The sequence below is a fragment of the Teleopsis dalmanni genome, chromosome 1 (genome assembly GCF_002237135.1).
Source record: "Teleopsis dalmanni isolate 2A chromosome 1, ASM223713v2, whole genome shotgun sequence".
NCBI lineage: Eukaryota > Metazoa > Arthropoda > Insecta > Diptera > Diopsidae > Teleopsis > Teleopsis dalmanni.
This window is the reverse complement of record NC_051846.1, coordinates 184,339,917-184,359,822: the sequence shown is the minus strand read 5'-3', so window position 1 is coordinate 184,359,822 and position 19,906 is coordinate 184,339,917. Positions and strand designations below refer to the sequence as shown.

The 19,906-nt window shown below is 30.3% G+C and overlaps 1 protein-coding gene across 1 annotated transcript; it reads left to right on the top strand.

Annotated features, from left to right (window-relative positions):
- Positions 1–11,983: 11,983 nt before the first annotated feature.
- Positions 11,984–14,657, top strand: LOC119670662 (the record flags this gene model as incomplete). Its single annotated transcript, XM_038081025.1, is given in 1 exon segment — positions 11,984–14,657. A coding segment is annotated over 1 exon segment (386 nt), but the record flags the coding sequence as incomplete, so codon positions are not given.
- Positions 14,658–19,906: the final 5,249 nt, after the last annotated feature.

Below are 19,906 nucleotides of genomic sequence, written 5' to 3'. Positions count from 1 at the left end.
AAAATTTCACTTAAGAACTTTGAATATTTTTCAAAACGGCAAAAATATATTTCACAACTTGTTAAAATAGTCAACAAACAGCTGTTTAAATTCATTTTATTCATTTTGAGTTCATTTTGAAACCGCATGAAAATATTCGATTTCTGAAGCACACAAAACGGGTTCATTCCGTTTCAAATTGAATTTCGAATTGAAATGAAGTCGAAATTCAGAGCATGCCTGATTAATTTTAAGAAAAAATATTTTAATGTGATAATAATAATGTTATAAGTGGCTTATTAAACACATTAATAAAAAACATTATATTAATTCTATACAATTGTATTTTCTTTCAATTAATATGATTTTGAAAAGGAATTCATTCATTAACAAAATAATTAGCTAGGTACATTCTTATTGAGTCAGAAATATCATTCTTTGTAGTTTCGTCAGCAAATTTAGTTTGCATTTGTGATTCGAAGTGAAAAGACGTTTCTGTTTATTTTGTGGAAATAAAAAAAAAATAATAATAAAAGTGAAATGGCAGATGGTGAATGGCTCCACGGCAGCTAAGCGCACTTTCGTACGAAGAGCAACAATCATATATTCGTCAAACGCTTGAAGAGAGCCAAGAAGAAATAAGTGACCAAGATTCAATAGGTGGTGACGATGCTTTAGCTGAATGTGTAGGTGATATTGGTGGTGATGACTCAGACGTCGAAGAACCCACGTTACCAGAATATGACCCAGAGGATGACAGTGATTCTGATGAAGAACTTGAAGATGCACCAATTGCAACTGACGAATGTTTTACTGCCAGAGATGGTAATGTTTGGTCTTCGATACAACCGCAACCTGTAAAATTCCGTACGTACAACATTCTAAGAAATGCACAATCTGGACAAGTACGGGCAACGCAAGGTTTGACCATTGCAGAAACGTTCAAATTGATAATGTCAGACGAACCATGAATGGAATATTTGTTTGTTTGGTGTTTCGCTATTTTTGAACACATTTTGTGTATTTATTTATGATGAGCTTATCACTAGAAAATTTAGATATTTTTGGTACATAATAATATTATTTCAATATTATATTATCTTGTTCAAGAATGAACATTGTTTTAATTTATATACCATAATGTTAATTATATAATCTTATTATTTTATATTATCTGTTAAAATTATATTTTATTTAATTCGATCTTTACATGACTCTGCATTTAAGAGTTCTGGCAGAATGTTCAATAATGAACATGCTTTATCTGTTATTTGAATAAAGAGAAATAAAATCATTAAATACTTTTCCAGAACAACAAAAGTAAAAATAAGCAATCCAACAACTGTAATCATATTGATAATTGAACCTAAGTAAATAATAGGTTCTCCACATTGCTTACATAAAACTTAAATAACAAATTTATATTTATCATTATTGTAACAAATGCCATCAAGGCGTCTCTGCATGGGATTGTAAAGATAAATATAGATGGATTTAATTAATTCTAAACAAATAATACCAAAATAGCATATGAGCATGTGTAGCACTAAAATCTTTTTTTATCACTAATGTAAATTGTAAGAACCAGAAAATACAGTCCACTAAAAACAAATGCAATATTGTTAATGATAACATTGAACACATGCTGAGTAAGATTATTTCACCCTTAATTTCTAAGACAAAAATTGTGTATATAAACCGTAGTATTTTAAGAAATAAATCAGTATCAAACGAATACTCAAGCCTTTTATTTGACATTTTGGTCCTTCGAAGTCAAGGAAATTGGCTAAAATTCTTCAAGTGATCCCCCCACCAGCGGTAAGACACTTGTAAGAAAATATTAAACCTTTCCTAAAAAGAAAGAAAAATACATTAAATTAGTTAAAGTGATCCCCCACCAGCGGTAAGACACTTAACTAATAATAAAATAAATTTAGAGCCTTACAAACTCTAAATTACAAGTTCAATAAGAACAAATAATAAAATAAATTTAGAGCCTTTTAAGAGCCTAAAACAAAAAAGGTCAATTAAGACTAAACAATTTTTTTGTTATAACTTTCATTAAGGAAGATTATAATAAGAAAGGATTTATTATTTTAGCTAAATAGCTAAGATTTTAAAGATATAACGCCTTGGCTGTTCGAAAAGAACGCCCAATAACATTGGCTGAACCTAACAGCCTTTAGGAAAAAAAGGTACTTAGGAAAATCTTTCAGGCCAGAAATTAGGACGTTTCTTCTTTTTGTCGGTTAAATAGGAAATTTATATACATTTTTCTCATGTTTTAGATGAACCAAGAAGAAAAATTGAGAAAGATCGAAGAATATGATCCAAATCCAGCACGCCATCATTTCTATCCAAAATACACGCCAAGTGTAATTAAAAACCAAGGTCCGAAACGGCTTACCATAGAGGAGTATAGAAAGAGGCAAAAACCAATAAGACTACCAAGTCCAAAACCTCCAGCTAAGAAGAAAAGAAAACGGGCAGGGAAGGAATTCCAAAGGAGAAAAAAGTTCGCACTTCTGTATCAGCAATTACATCTTCAAACAAATAAAGAAGACAGGTTATTAATTCAAGAAAAAATAAAAAAACTTAAAAATAATAAAGATAAATAAAAAATATTTCTAAAAATTATAATATTTATTTTTGAAATGGGACTAATAACAGCAATTCAAACAGACTTACTAACAGCTCAATATAAGCTAATAGAAAAGTTAGAAAAGTTCATACAACAAGCTAAAGAAATAAAAACTAGGAATCGTAAAACTGAAGCTTTAGAAGTATTAGAAGAAGATTGGAAAAATTTTTCTGAGAACGATAAGAAATTAAATAAGTTGGGAATAGAAGATATTGTACTGGACCTACCTCACTTAATTCTTAGCCACTTAACATTACTCATAAATAATAATAGTAAGCAGATTTATGAATTGGTTGCACTTCATGCATACCGTACAAGAAGCATAAGCAAAGCGTCATAAACAAAAGAGTTTCGTATTACCAACGAAAATATTGCCACACGCTGTTCCAATTGCTGAACACATGTTACAATATTTTCAATAGTAATATTTCCTATATTGCAAAAGACATGTGCAAGCAATATTGTCAATGCACTCTAATAATAACTTTGACGTTTGACCTAAATGAGCAAACAGTGTCGTCGCTATGCAATGCATTCTGCAAGGTCAGCAATCACTTTGATTGGCTGCGGTTATACTTTTCCAGGTTTTGTCTGGAATAAAGAGGCGGAGTCATGAGATCGCTATAATCTAGAAAAATGTATAAATACCCAAACTATTGTTCAATAAAATCCAGAATATACTTATGACTGCAGAAATATATGCGTTGTTGAATTTATTCTCACTCCTTCTGGCCAAGTAACACTGGCCTAGATACCAGCGGTAACAAGCCGCTTGATAACTTGTTCTTGATTGCATCAGTAGATTTTTTTGATGCATGCTCGTATCAGGCAGGGATAATTACACGCACTTACAAGACAAGTATTACGTCTCATTTTACCTGACGATCCAGTCTACATCTGAACGGACTAACAAATTACACTAGTTCCATTGATAAAGAAGTTCCATTACATGGCGATCCAGCCATTACATTGATTGAATATTGTCCATTATTCCATTCTTCCATTACTATATACCATATTTTAATGACGCATTATATAACGAAACGAGAGAAAAATATATTGGAGTAAAAAATTTATTATATATGGAAAATAGAAGAACAACAGTTTACTTGTGAAGGTAATTTTCCGTGGAAGGATGCAAACGATAATTCTTGTGAAATATCACCACTAAAACCAACTAATCAAGATAATTGTCACTACGAAGAAGTAAATAATTCTTCCATTTGGGTCAAATTATACCGACAGAATAGTTGGATATTCAAAACTTTTAGACAAGAATCTGCCCACATTAGATGCTCAAATTCAATGGAAGAAATAATAACTCTATCAGGTCAAGGCATTCTATCACTAACAGAAGGATGTATGGCACGTATAAGAGAAACAACATTAACATCCTCTAGTAATCTGCAAAGCTCCACGATAGTAGAAGTAATCAAGCCAGTTACTAAAGATGCAATTATAATAAATAATAGTAATATAAAACCCTGGCACCATTGGAAAATAAATAACAAAGAAGAAATTAATCAAATAAATAAGCAACTAAACGATATAAATAGTAACGCAGTGAAGCTAAAAGATTTGCATTTTCATCACGTATCTGGGCACGCAGCACTTGGGTTAACTTCAATAGTGATAATAGCAATAATAATCTACCTAGTTCGAGCAACAATACGAAGAAGACAACTACTAGCTATTGCAATTTCTACCCGCCGGCAGAATGTTCAGGAGTGAACATAGATTATAAGTTATGAAAAATTGTACGAAATTTAAAAATATACTTTCATGCATAATGTTAATACAATCCTATTATATTATTTTTAAAAAAAAAATTATATTTAATTCAACCTTTTGTAACTATGTCAGATTATATTTTATTATATATTAAAATAATTATTTTGCAGAATCCACGACTCTGCGTTTTAAATGAGATGGCAGTATGTTCAAGAATGAACATTGTTTTAATTTATATACCATAATGTTAATTATATAATCTTATTATTTTATATTATCTGTTAAAATTATATTTTATTTAATTCGATCTTTACATGACTCTGCATTTAAGAGTTCTGGCAGAATGTTCAATAATGAAGATGCTTTATCTGTTATTTGAATAAAGAGAAATAAAATCATAAAATACTTTTCCAGAACAACAAAAGTAAAAATAAGCAATCCAACAACTGTAATCATATTGATAATTGAACCTAAGTAAATAATAGGTTCTCCACATTGCTTACATAAAACTTAAATAACAAATTTTTATTTATCATTATTGTAACAAATGCCATCAAGTCGTCTCTGCATGGGATTGTAAAGATAAATATAGATAGATTTAATTAATTCTAAACAAATAATACCAAAATAGCATATGAGCATGTGTAGCACTAAAATCTTTTTTTATCACTAATGTAAATTGTAAGAACCAGAAAATACAGTCCACTAAAAACAAATGCAATATTGTTAATGATAACATTGAACACATGCTGAGTAAGATTATTTCACCCTTAATTTCTAAGACAAAAATTGTGTATATAAACCGTAGTATTTTAAGAAATAAATCAGTATCAAACGAATACTCAAGCCTTTTATTTGACAATCTTATTAATATTTTATAAATATTTATTTTATATTATTTTGTTATATTATTTAATATTGCATTATTTATTTTATTATTATTATTTAATATTATATGAATTTAATATTTTATTTATTATATTTATTATATTGATCTTATATATCTATCTGAAATATTTTAGTACTATATTATTTTAATAGAATTTATTGATATATTTTTTAGGTTTTATATCTGTTTTTTGTAACACATTTATTTTTATAATTTCTATAATTAAATAAAAAACAGTTTCATAGCTGACATTTCAGAATTATGTAGTTGATTGGGTTTATATCTTGTTTTGTTTTTGTGTTTTGTTTTTGTTTTGTTTTAAAATTTTGAAATGTCGAGACGGCTATGCTGCTTTGTTGATTGTTTTGTCGACTTTAGTCGTCTGTTAAGCATGATATAGACGATGAAATTTGTTTGCAAACAAGGTTTGCTGGCTATCAAATTGCATCGTCTATACTCAAGTTTGCAAACCAAAATTTGGTTTGCAAACTAGTTTGCAGTGAAATTAAAATTTTTCAATTATTTGTTAAGTTTGCAAACTCGTTTACTTGTGTATATCGAAATTTGCAAACTTTTCATAATTTAAGAATTTTGGTGAGCGTCGGACGAGCAAAGATTGCGGAGAAAAATTGAAAAATAATTGAAAAAGTTTTAGACATTTATTTTCGTTAAAAGAAACAAATTTGAAAAAAGCAATTATTAAAGAAATTTATATATTTTAAAAATTATTCTATCGCGAGAATAAATTATTATATAATAAAAAAAGTGAAATTGGCTAAAACAATTATTTTGTGCGTGAATAAAATATTGGTATGGCTTTTCCGCATAATAATATATATAAAGAATTAATTGAAGAGTATAAAAGCGAACGGTGTTTGTGGGAAGTCAAAAGTGAAACATATAAAATTAAATATTTGAAAGCGAAGGCTTGGAATAAGTTATTGCTAAAATATAAAGAAGCTTTTCCAGATGCCACTTTAGAACACGTAAAAAAAAAAATTAATGGTATGCGGATCTGTTTTAGGCGAGAACTAAATAAAATAAAAAAAAGTGAAAAGTCTGGTGCTTTTCAGGTTTTGTGAAGTGCGCATGTTATTGCGTGTAATGTGTTGTGTTTTAATCTATATATATTTTAAATTAAAGTTATATTGATATATTGTGTAGATTTATTAAAATGTAAGTTTTGTTTTGAATTTCATTTGATGTATTTTGTTTTATTTTATTTAATAATATTTTTTTGTTTAATAATATTTGACAATATTTTTACATATTTATATTTTCCATTCTGATGAGTCCAGCTGGTTACTGGACGAAACGCGTAAATGGAAACCTGTAATAGATTACTTTGTTGGTTTATACCAATCTTTAGGATTTTCATATATAGTTACATATTAGCATTGATGCTAATATTCCTCTACCAAATTGCCCCACTGTGCCGAACAATCAAATTTAATGAAATTAAATTGGCACAGACAGTAACAATAAATGCTACTGTAAACATTTAAGAAGATACACGCATCTATCTATCGCGTGATCATCTTCTTAAGAATTCATGACACACATACAGTCAAAAGATGAACTGTACTATTTTTGCTGATCATAGCACAATTCCATGCAAAGAGCTTGAGAGATGACGCTATGTAAATACCAGCAATTCTCACATTGTCATGACGATAACAGAAGACGCTTATGTTATAAACTAAAGTAACATTAGGACTTCATGCTATAAGTCTTTAAGAACAGAACTTAAAGTTATTTTCCATACAAAAATCAAAGCTTCAACTTAACATAGTTAAGAGCTTGATTTTTGTTCTTAAAACGAAGTATAAAAACGAGGATCAAATATGTTAAGTTTGTCAAAACAAAGAAGTTAAACAAAGAAGTCAATAGAAAGAAGTAGTATTGGAAGATGATATGAAACAGATTTCATACTCGGTCGCTTAGAACTGAAAAGGTTGAATAAGATTTCAACATGCTCGGTCGTGAGTTCCTAACTCTATTTGAAAATATTAATTTATGAACTCAAATAAAAAAAATGAAAAATGGAAAAACTAAAGTGAATTTAAAAAATATAATTGAATGAATTTGAATGAAATTAAAATATAATTGTATTAAGAAAATAAACAAAAATGAAATTGTGAATTAAAGTAGATTTTAAAATGAAAACTATAATGTTTAAAATGAAACTATATAATATTAAAAGATTTGTTTAAATAAAACTAATAAAATATATTAAAATTTTATAAAATTGAATTATAAATAAAATAAAAATGTAAAGTATCAAAATTATCATTGTAGTTTTCTTTCGAGTGAGTTATTTGGAAGCGTGCACTTACCACTAAAATCACTGGCTACAAAGGTGTACTAGTACATTAATTATATTTGGTGAAAAGGATGAAGCCATCTATAATATTTCTGGCGATGAGGATGGGATGCAAAAATTTAAGAAAATTTTTTGCTTAAAAAACACAAAAGAAAATTAAAGATAATTTTCTTAAACATCTATAATATTTCTATATACTGACGGAACACACATATTTTCAATGAGATGGCCGCAGAACTTCAGAATAAGGGATTTCTGGTCACTTCGTTATTATGCGCATACGAAGGTCCACAACTTTACACAAAGATTTAGGTAAGTATTTCATAAGTGAAATTGAAAATTACAATAATAAACTGTTTTGTTTTTAATTATGTTATGTACTTTCAAATAATAAAAAGAGATTTAAATGTGATTTTGTTAATTTTTTTATTTATTTTTATTAATTTGCTTGTTTGTTTAATTTAAATCAGGAAAGAACAACAGTGTGTTGAGTTTCGGGAGGGGCGCCATTCGACTGGAAGTACTTCCATATATTGAAAAGATTTCTAGGCAATTTGCCAATACATAACACTACAAAATTAGTGTTTCAAAGTATTGCAGGTGAGTTTTCAGAACATTTAGATAATTAGCAGTTAAAAGTTTTTTGACCAATACTAGCGTTTTCATCATAAGGGTATGGTTTCATAACTTTGGTGGAAAACCGAAATGCAGAGTCACCGAGGACGGGTATTTTGACACCATTAATCACCCAGCACTTCCTCCGGTTCCTAGCAATTATTGTAGAAAGTATTGCTATTTGCTTTTTTCTTATTTCAAGTATATTTTTTCGGTGCATTGCACGACATTTACGATATTCAAAAATTGCTTTCTTTCTATTATTAATAATTTCACACACATTATATATTATATTTTTTAAATTTTCCACGTTTTCCATTTAATTATCTTACATTGTACCGAAATTTTTCTTTGTGTTTTATTTGTAAACAAAAGAAAGTTCTTTTGTAGCTTTTTTGATATATAAAAGTTCTAAAAGCTGTATAAATGAGCTTATTATTATGTAAACGCTTCCTCATTTATATAAATGAGCAAGTGCTTAAATGAGATAGTGCGAACCTGATATTAGATACAAGTTTTTTTTTTGCTATTAATTTGTTTAAAAGAGAAAAGAAGTTTTAATCAGAAAGATATATATAATAGATATTGCTCATTGATCACCTCATCGAAAGATGTTAATTCTAGTTTATGAAAAATTACGAGGAACTCTAAAGAAAGGTTTTCACAGTTCTAAAAAGTTTAAGGCAGACGTTCGCAAATGTTTCATGTCACTAGAGCTGATGAAGTTAATTATTCCATTGTTATAGACAACAACATTCTCAATTTCATTAACATTCATTTGTGAAAAAATGTGATTTCTTAAAAATATCTGAAGCTGAAGAGGCAAAATTTTGTACTAAGTTGACGAGAAGAATTCAAAAAGAATTTGAAAGTTTGTGTTTGATGGTAGAGAAGAAATACCAGGTAGGTGGATTGGATTCGAAAGTATCGCATGATCATACAAATATACAAAAGGTGGCCAAAGACGTAGTTAAGGGGTAGAAGCCTTATCGACAAAATAATTAACCAGTTTCTATGAAAATCGTTCTTACCTACGATATCTCAGATTATGAGAGAGCACGGCGTATTTCATATGAAAATCAACTGTATGTAGACAAGCAAATTGAAAGCTGGTTAGAAGAAGGTATCATACCAAGTACATTGGAATACGCTACCCTATTGTTCTGATTTCAAATAAAGAGGGTACAAAGCTTCTATGTTGTGACTATCGTAGGTTAAATAGAAAGATAGTGTAAGATGATTTTTTAAAGCCGCTTATGGAGGACGTGCTCGATAGGTTACAAGAAGGAAACGTTTTTGTAACGCTCGATCTTAAGAAAGGCTTTTCCCATGTTCGGGTTAATCAGACTTTTAGAAAGTACACAGCATTTATCACGCACAGAAGTCAATACGAATATTGTTTCGTCTCTTTCGGTATTTCAAATTCACCAGCAGTTTTCGCAAGATATATTCAAGCAGTTTTTAGTAATTTAATTCGTGATGGTATCATTGTCGTTTATGCTGACCACAAAGTAATTCCCTCCATAGGTGTAGTTGAAGGGTTGAAAAAGTGGAAGTTGGTATAAAGCGTTGCATCTACAAATGGAATTCAGATTAAATTTTCTAAATCACAATTTTGGAAGGAAAAAATTAATTTTGTGGATTATGTATTAGAAGATTATTCTATTCAGCCATCGAAAGCGAAAATCTCTCTAATTGAAAAGTTCAGTATACCGACAAACTTTAGTTAATACTTCGGTCCTGAAGTTATTTGATCCGTTGGTAGTGACTGAAGTTCATACTGACGCCAGTAAGTTTGGGTGTGAAGGAATGTTGCTCCAGAGAGATCCTGAGGATAGAGAATTTCATCAAATTCAATATTTTAGACGGAAAACAACTCCAGCTGAGGAAAAGTATCATTCTTACGAATTGGAAGTACTTGCAGTCATAGTACCTTGATGATGAATATTGATTATAGTCAAAATATCGGTTTAAATAACATTTTTTAAAAACCAAAAACAATTTTTAAAAGAAATGTATTATTTAACTACTAATTAAAATATTCTAAAATCCTAATTAAAATAAATAAATAGCAACAACTCAACACAATAAACAGATTTCAAAAAACCGTAAAATTTTATAACTTAAGAACTTGGTTTTAGAGGCAATGACATATCCCAAAGTTCGAAAAACCAAATTATAAAGAGCTGCTTAATGTACTCGCTAATTATGATTATTATTTGAACTTCATTTGGCTACTGCTACTACATTCAAAGGGTACTTTGATGAATACATCAAACTCTATTCAAATGGAATTAATAATGATACAGATATTGGAAAAAAATCACAACTTTCTCGTGTTTTTTGATATTTTGATGGCCACGTCTTACCAAGAGAGAGATTTTATAAAATAAGGAACCTAAGTTCAGATCATTCAGCGACTGCTATATCTAATAAAATAATTGATATTATTAAAACGAAGAATTGGGATGACAAACTTGTTGCGCAAACTTATGATGGTGATGCAAACTTGATAGTGATTTGAATGGTACTCAAGCTAAAGTCATGAAAAACTTCCCACAAGCTATATTCATTCATTGCAACGCACATGTATTAAATTTGGTATTGTCACAAAGTGTTAAGTTTATTAGTAAAGCTAAAAACTTTTTCACAACTTTGTCCTAAATATCATTTTTTTTTTATTAGTAAAAAAAAAAATCATTTGTTGGATGATATATTCAGAAGAAGACTATTGCGTCAAACAATGAAGGTACCTTACTAAAAGGTGCCACATTTTATCCGAACCGGCAACAAATAAATACACAAGTTAAACTATAGTAGGACCTAGCACCCTACAATTGGTGACCCCGATCAACATAAAATCTAAGAGGTTATATAATAAAATAAAATAAAATAAAAAAAAAAAACGAATAAGTCGTTTTATCGGTATAAAAACTCAGTACACCACTGAGCTACGTCTTCGTTATAATATCGATTTCCAAGCATAAACACGTCTTATTAATTATACTTCTTTCGTATGGTTCGATTTATATTCAACAATATACATCGTTTTTTTTTATATTTATATTACGTAAAAAACAAAACTCATGGCATAGAGCAAGTAAACAGTTCGAGTGAGCAGCAACTTAGAGCGACCATCACAATTGCTTCGTGACATGCGCAATCTAGCTGGTACCAACATCTATGAAGATGCCTTTTCAACTCTTTGCTTACAACGCTTGCCCAGCAATATTAGATGCATTTTGTCGGTATGCAACGCTGGAAATTTAGAAAGCATGGCTGAATTAGTTGGCCGAATAATGGAAAACCTATCAACTCCACAATTCGTGGTCTTCTATGCAGATTACGTTGTATTGCGATGGATAATTATGCAAGCCACGTATTGTCTTATTAGAATATTACATTTATATTTACATTGGGTTAATGCAAATTTTTCTTCAATTAGTATATGGGCACCATTTCATGTTGTAGTATTCAACAGCATCGTTTTTCTGTTGAGTATGTTACATCTCAAGGTAGTTCTCTCTGATTCTGGGACAGTACTATTGCCTGCAAATCGTTTAGATTTCAGAGACCTGTGTACTACTAGCAAAAATAAATAGTGGAGCAAATGGAAATAGCGAGTGGACTCTGTATGCACATGTTGCGAAACATACAGACCACCACGTGCGCATCATTGTAGGATTTGCAAAAAGTGCAAACTTTAATGTATAATATTTTAATACTTAGGTATTCAAGTAGATATACAATTCTGTATAAATTTTTGTAATAATTGTTAAATTTTTATCAGCTCAACATGCCAACAAACCATATTAATTTAATTAGTCATTATTGCTTAAAGATTAACATATTTGTCATTAAAAATTGTATCTTAAATATACTCAATTACATACTATTTTTGGTTATATTATTATTTAATTATAGATATCAATCCAGATAAAATCCAGGTTATATTCGGTTAGAATATATACCGTTTTCCTTTATCATCGACATACGTACTCTAACCAGACAACTATTTAATTTGAGTCAAAATTTATACGAAGATTTTATAAGTTGTTGCCATGTAGTGCAATTACAAATTTATGTTGATACTCTTGAGCAACTTAATGACAATTTTGAAAAATCACAATCTAACCTTGAAGAAGAAAACTATGACGAATTTGAAGGTGAAGCAAGATCTAATTTTTCCGAATCATATGTGGAATTAAAAACAGCGCTTATGATAGCACTTAACAATCGCCGATCTAACAATGTGCAATCATCTACCAGATATCCATCAACAGATGAAACTTCTTCCATCAACATTAAGTATTCTCGGTCAAGATTACCTGAACTGCAATTACCTACATTCAATGGCAAAATTACAGAATGGCCGTATTTTTATGCTATGTTTAAGACGATTGTTGATAGCAGTGCAGATCTAAGTAATCTAGAGAAGCTTCAGCATCTGCGATCATGTTTGAGGTATTCTGCGTTGGATACAATTAAGTCACTTGAAGTTAATGACTTAAACTATGATAAGTCACTTAATTTACTTGTTAAGATTTGACAATAAAAGATTTATTTTTCAGGCACACATAAATGAGTTGTTTGGGCTGCGACGAGTTGAACCAAATTCAGTAGAAGGACTACGTCGATTAAGTGATAAAATAAATTCGCATTTGCAAGCGCTGTCGACATTGGGCAATAAAGAACAAATCGCTGACTGTCTTATTATTCACCTTGTTGCGCAAAGGTTGGACCCAACGTCACATTCGAAACATCATTTGATACAATACCGACATGGAATGAAATGTCTAAATTTGTTGGCAAGAGATGCCAGGATTTAGAGCACGTTATTTACTCCACTAGAGCTGCTGTTAATAATAACAACAGGGGAGCCCAGTGTTTCCCATTTAATCGAAAGACTTTTGTCACCATAAAATCACCAACATCTAGATGCACATTTTGTAATGATACTAATCATTTCATTTATGCTTGTTCTAAATTTGCCAACCTTTCTCCAAAACTGCGTCTGAATGAAGCTAGAAGGCTTAGTCTTTGCTAAACTGTTTAAAAAAACACATCATTTAAAGCAGTGTAAATCTTCGCGTTGTCGTCTCTGTTCAGAACAACATCATACACTTCTACATTTCAATAATCTCGTTCAGACCAATGTATCTTCTGCGCTTTCTACTATGTCTTCTGATTTGACTGCGAAAAACAATACAACATCAACTGCTGAATCATATATAAAAGCTTCATTGGTATCAACGAACTCATCGCAACAGCGCCCAAACTATCCCTCATTAGAATGTTACTGCAGTTATTTTAGTAAAGAATCGTGCGGGCTCCTTCGTGCCATGCCGTGCCATTTTGCACTCTGCTTTCCAGTTACACTTTATTACAAAATCGTTTGCAAATCAACTGCAGCTGAAATCAACAAAATCCATCACTATGGTATCTGGAATTGGTGATGGGGATTTTGTCTCTAATAGTTCCAGAGCTAACTATACAGTCTCGTTTTGTCAAATACTCAACTAACATTACTGCAGTTATCACCACTAAAATCACTGATCAGCAACCCAGTAGTAACGTCAATACTAGTTCCAAAAAATCTACAGCTTGCAGATCTAAAATTTAACAATTCTCAACGAATTGATGTTCTTATAGGTGCAGCTCTTTTCTTCGAATTATTATGCGTTGGTCAAATTCGCTTGGCTCCCCAATTGCCAATACTACAAAAAACATTACTCGGATGGATAGTTTCATTTAAGTTAATATGCTACTCCATCAGCCACATTAGCGGCCTTTAAAAAGACATCATCTCAAATTGAACACGATTTAAGTTTGGATCAACAAGTCAAAAGCTTTTGGGAAACGGAAAACTGTTTTGATTGGATTGTCAAAACAACGAAAGAACTTTTAGATTGTGAAACTCATTTTAGGACGCATTTTTCTCGCAATGAGTCAGGTGAATATTCTGTTCGTTTACCGCTAAGACTAGATATAGATCTACTTGGAGACTCTTATATTCAAGCCTTGCGACGTTTTCATAGCTTAGAACGCAAACTACAGCTAAACCTTAATTGTAAGACGCAATACATTGCTTTCATGAAGGAATATTTGGATCTTAACCACATGTCTTCAGTTGCTGACACTGAAGCATGTCTTCCGAAGTATTACTTATCACATCATTGTGTTCTAAAGGCGTCTAGTTCTTCCACAAAGCTGCGTGTTGTGTTTGACGGTTCAGCACCAACTTCTACAGGATATTCTCTGAATGATATACTAATGTCAGGACCTACAATCCAGTCCAATTTGATTGACATACTTCTTCGATTCCGATCCTTTCCTATCGCGTTGACAGCAAATATTTGCAAAATGTATCGTTGTGTTGGCGTTACTCCACCTGATAATTTTCTACAATGTATACTATGGAGAAACGATCATCAGGAACCGTTAAAGGATTATAAATTAGATACTGTTACTTATGGCACAAAGCCATCCAAAAATCTCTTCAAATCCACATTATATGATACAATCATCCCAACGAATGAACAATATATTCTATTATATCCAAAATTAACATCAGGTGGCTTCACAAATTTAAGTACATATAAAGTGCCTTTAGAGGTTCAAATTCTATTAAGTTTCGGTCCAGACTACTGTCCAATAAAAATACCCGATATAACCGATTACTACAAGTAATAAGAAAATATGATGATTTTACCGAATCATTTATCAATCTAAGTATTTATAACCCATTTGAAATGAAATCTCATTATAATAAAGTACTAGACATAATAGAGAAAAAAAAACCTTATCCTCATCCAACAATCATTAAAACAATTATATGAGTATGCATCAGATTATCTGAAAAAACATCAAGATCTAGTGATAGTCCAATCAGATAAATGTAAATCAACAGTGCTTATGAAGCGAACTGATTACATAGAGAAAATGTCTGCATGGATATCTTCCTATACTAATACTAGTTCTTGTCATGAATTTACCGGAAATCAAGAAGCTTTAAAACGTCATATAACCGCCTATTATATAAAACTAGCTCCACATTTATGTCAATCATATACCAAAAAATACCGTGTTCCCAAGAGAAATATATAAAGAAATCAAAGATATGGTACAATAAAAACCCATAAAATTAATACACCTATACGACCAATATGTAGTCCTATTGGAAGGTATATATCACCAATACATAAATTAATACAATACATATTAAAAACAACTTTATCTGATCGCCTATCCTCTCATAATATATACAATATTAACCATATATAATATTTTGTTTACATGTTCAATTGTTCGTGAAATCTTGTTGAGAGTGGGTGTGATATTTTTATTTTCTTTTATGTTTATTTTTTTATTGCAGTTAAAAGTTAATTAAAAAAAATACTGTTTTACATATAAATATTTAAATTAAAAAAGTTTTAAAATTTTATCAACTTCAACAAAATGAATGAAGAAAAATTAATTAATCTAGTTGAAAAAAATTCAATTTTATATGACAAAAGTCATAAAGACTTTAAAAATAATGACAAAAAAAATGCAATTTGGAGGGAAATAGTTGAAGAATTGGAAGTAAATGGTAATTTTCAATCTACATTTATACATTTTAACAATTTTATAAACATTTCTTTTTTTAAAACAGAGAATGCAGTAAAAAATCGGTGGAGAAGTTTGAGAGAGCGCTTCGGTAAAGAATCCCGAGACGGAGCATCTGGAAGTAGTGCTAGCACATCGACGGAATGGCACTTTTACAGGCAGTTAATGTTTTTGAAGAAGCATATACTTCCACGCCAGTAAGTGAAAAGTATTAAGTTAGTATTTTTTAAAAACATAAAATATTTTAATATACAAGTATTTTGATGGGTCTAGGTTCAGTTTAATTGGAAATAACGTTAATTTTTCTATCCTTTTATATTATTTAAATGTATTTTTTTTGATAATCAATATTTTTTTTACAGAATGCGAGAAAGTACCATATCTCCTAGCTTCACCTTCACCTGTAGTCGTTTCGCAAACTTCACAATTCTCTTTTCCTCAACAATCAACTACCAGAAAAAGAAAAATTGTGAATCGCGATGAACTTGGCAGAGCCGTGTTGAATGCAACGGCAACATATGAGAATTTCATCAAGACCAATTTTAAGGTCCCACAACACAATGAAGTAGTTGAAGGCTTCGGTCAAATGGCGATGGCCATTTTATCAACATTTGAAAAGAAGAAGCAAGCCAGAGTAATAAAACAATGCAGTGACATACTCTTGGCAGCTCAAATAGAGGAATTTGATTTCTCATGCTGAAATCATAAAACACATTACAAGCTTGCACAGTCAATTCATTTTGATTATACATATTTCTTAATAATTTACTTAAACTATTTTTAATTATTTCACTTTCAACAAAGATAATAAAGAATTTCACTACACTTGCGGGCACTCAACTACCGACTGGAACTTTTGAAAATATTTTATTTGCATGTTCAAATGTAAACAAAATCAGCTGCTTGCTTACCGTCTAACACCGCCTTAACTTAAAGCGAAATTTTCATTTCGTTTCTTCTTAACTTCTTACGTTAACTACCGTCTAACTCCACCTTAAAGATATGTATCCCAACACACCAACATTCCCACTCATAAAAACCCTACAGAACATAATGAAATTACCATGGTTTGCAAAAAAAATGTCCCACCACAATCAATCTATTAGAACAATCAATAAATTTCATTCTCAAGCACTGCAACTACTTCACATGCAATGAGAAATATTATCAGCAAATTGAGGGGCTTTCTCAAGAAAGTAGCGCATTATATAGACTCAAAAATCGAAATACATTCAAAAATCTTAATTACACCTTTTCGAATGCATGCATGGTGGAAATGTGTAGACGATATACTTGTTGTTCTATATTTGAATATGGTAATTCAAATATAGAACCTCATTTGTTAATAATAATTATTAATACCTATATTTAATATTATATATCCATAAATATTTATATAAGTACTTACATCACTCATTACGAATATATCAAATCATTTTTAATGAATATTTTATTTAAATAAAACTAATGTTTCCACTATCACTTTGTATAACTTTAAATTCCAAGCATCTCGCAAGCAATTCGTCAGGTGATAAATACTCGAACTGCTCTTGTTTGGTGGAACAGGTTCTAGACAGTATGTACGTCGACTTTCGGATGAAAAGCTTTGTTCATTATCTCCAATCGATAGTGGATCGATTACATCCGCGTTTTATCATCGTCTGAAGAACCATCTGAAGATTCGTGAGAAGAAACTCCAAGGAAAAAGAAAAAAAAATTGTACGTTAAATCACTTAATGGAGCAATTGCATAAATGCAATAAAATCGAAAAGCAAATGGTCAAACAAGGAAAAAGAGAAAAAGTCGATATAATGAAGCAGCTCTTAGAAGTATAAAAAAATAATGTAAATAATATGTAAATATTTTATAAATAGTTGTGGTTGTAAGTGTAAAAAAAAGGAGTTCGTTTTCCAAAAGTATGGTTCGTAAGGAACAAAATACAAGGAACAGTTTAGCAGTGCGTAAGAACACTAGGACCTCATCTAATGTCGGAAGAAATAAAATCCGAACTAGTCAGGAATGTAGCATACATAATATAAACAAAAACATCCGTTACTCATTTTGTGAGTCTACTTAAAAAAAGTATTATTCACTTATTCTTAAGCCACACTATATACCGCAACAGCATTAACTGTTGATCTTGCAGTTATGAGTCCAAGCACTTTGAGCTGCATGTGTATGCTGCTCCGCTCTTAGAGAACAGAAGCATTTGGTATGTTGCTTGAGCAACACCATTAAGAAATCGTAACAATAAACGAAATATTAAAAGACTATCAATGCGTGTTTTAATAATATTACGGAATAATAAGTATATCTTACAGGAATTTTGACGTTAGGGAAACTTACCACCAAACATCACAGATCAAAAATACAAATGTAAGTAAATATTTCCGTAGTTTAATACATATACTAGATAAACTTAATTCTAAATATGAATTTGACGTTAACAAACCTATCGAATTTAAACCCAATACCAATGTGTAGCTCATACTTAAAATTTTTCCTAATGCTATAGATCCAAATCTAGCCAGTATTATTCATGGTAGTGAGATAGTATTCAAAGGCATATCAAATGTCTATGGGGAGCGCATTACATCCTTGAGGAAAGAAATATGCTTAAACAAGATCAGCATTTTTAAAAAAAATAAAAGTAAATTCGTTAACCAATATAAACTAAATAAACATTACTTGACTAACAACGGACTTAATTATAATTATAACCAGAACTCTGACATGACATTCATTTAATGGACAAACCACTATTAATGAAGAAATAGTGGCACCTCTACCAAAGGCGTTCAACAATAATAGCAATTGCTTAATTGAACAGAATTTACTTAGACCGATGCAAGCAAGAATGAACCTCAAGGACAATTTCTTAGAAATCTAGGGCGTCGTAACAAAATTTATTAATTCTTGCTCTTCTAAGTACTTTCAATAGACGTAGAAAGGAATTGAACGAAACTATATATATGATAGCAAATAAGCAATTTTGATATTTAATATATTTCCAATTGTTATATTAATGTTCTAGAAAATAGGTACACCTTAAATCACAAAACTAATTCGCGAAGGTATGAATTCAAAAGAAAAACAAATTATTAAAAACTTATTTAAAAGAAAGACTTGGCACATACTCGTCAAATATCTCGTGTGTAATTTAGATGAGACTGAGGATATTGTACATTTTCTTGGCCGTTGTCCTATTCTACAAGAGTTTCGATTAGCTTACTTTAGCAAAGCTATTCTATCTTATGAAAACATTATAAATATTTTAAACAGTTATGAGGTAGAATGGGCAAGGGTAGCAGAATATGTAAAATATTGTATAGCATATCGGTCTTATTTAATATTAAAAAAATATAAGAATATAAGAATATAATATAAGAATATAAGAATATTTTAATATAAGAATATAGAATTATGAATATAGTAATTAATATATACTTTATAGTTCATTTTTTATATATAACGTGTATATACTAGTTCATTCTTATACTCACTATTATACAACTATTTATAATACTACTATTATAATATAAGTCGACGGACGACATGTTGTAGTGGCATATTAACCATGACCACACACAATACGTTGTGTGCGGTATTTAATGTGTCACGCCAACCCAAAACTCTCAAATATCAAGCATGACCGAAAAACCCAAATTGTCAGTAACGAAATAATTTATGAGTCAGAAATTTGACTCGTCTGTTTTGTCATTTCTATAAGACAAAATATTTGTATGCATATTTAATTATTCCAATATGCATTTGACAATTTGGATAGTGGCATGCTCAACACATGAATTTGTGTTAAGTATTTCACAGATCATATTGCAAGCGATAATGCATGCAATATGATTTGTCCTCAATACAGTTGGTCACCAGATGTGTGCCACTGTGAAATATATATGACTAAAATGACGACTATGTAAATAAATTATATTTGTAAAATATTATGTACGTCTAATTTGGATTAACCAATTAGACGTAAGTAAATTTAAGTATCAACCAATAGAATCGATACATATGATTCTATTGGAAATTAGTTGTAAGAAATTATGTTAGAGATAAGAATAAAAATTTAATAAAGTCAGTTTCTTAAGAACACTCGACACGA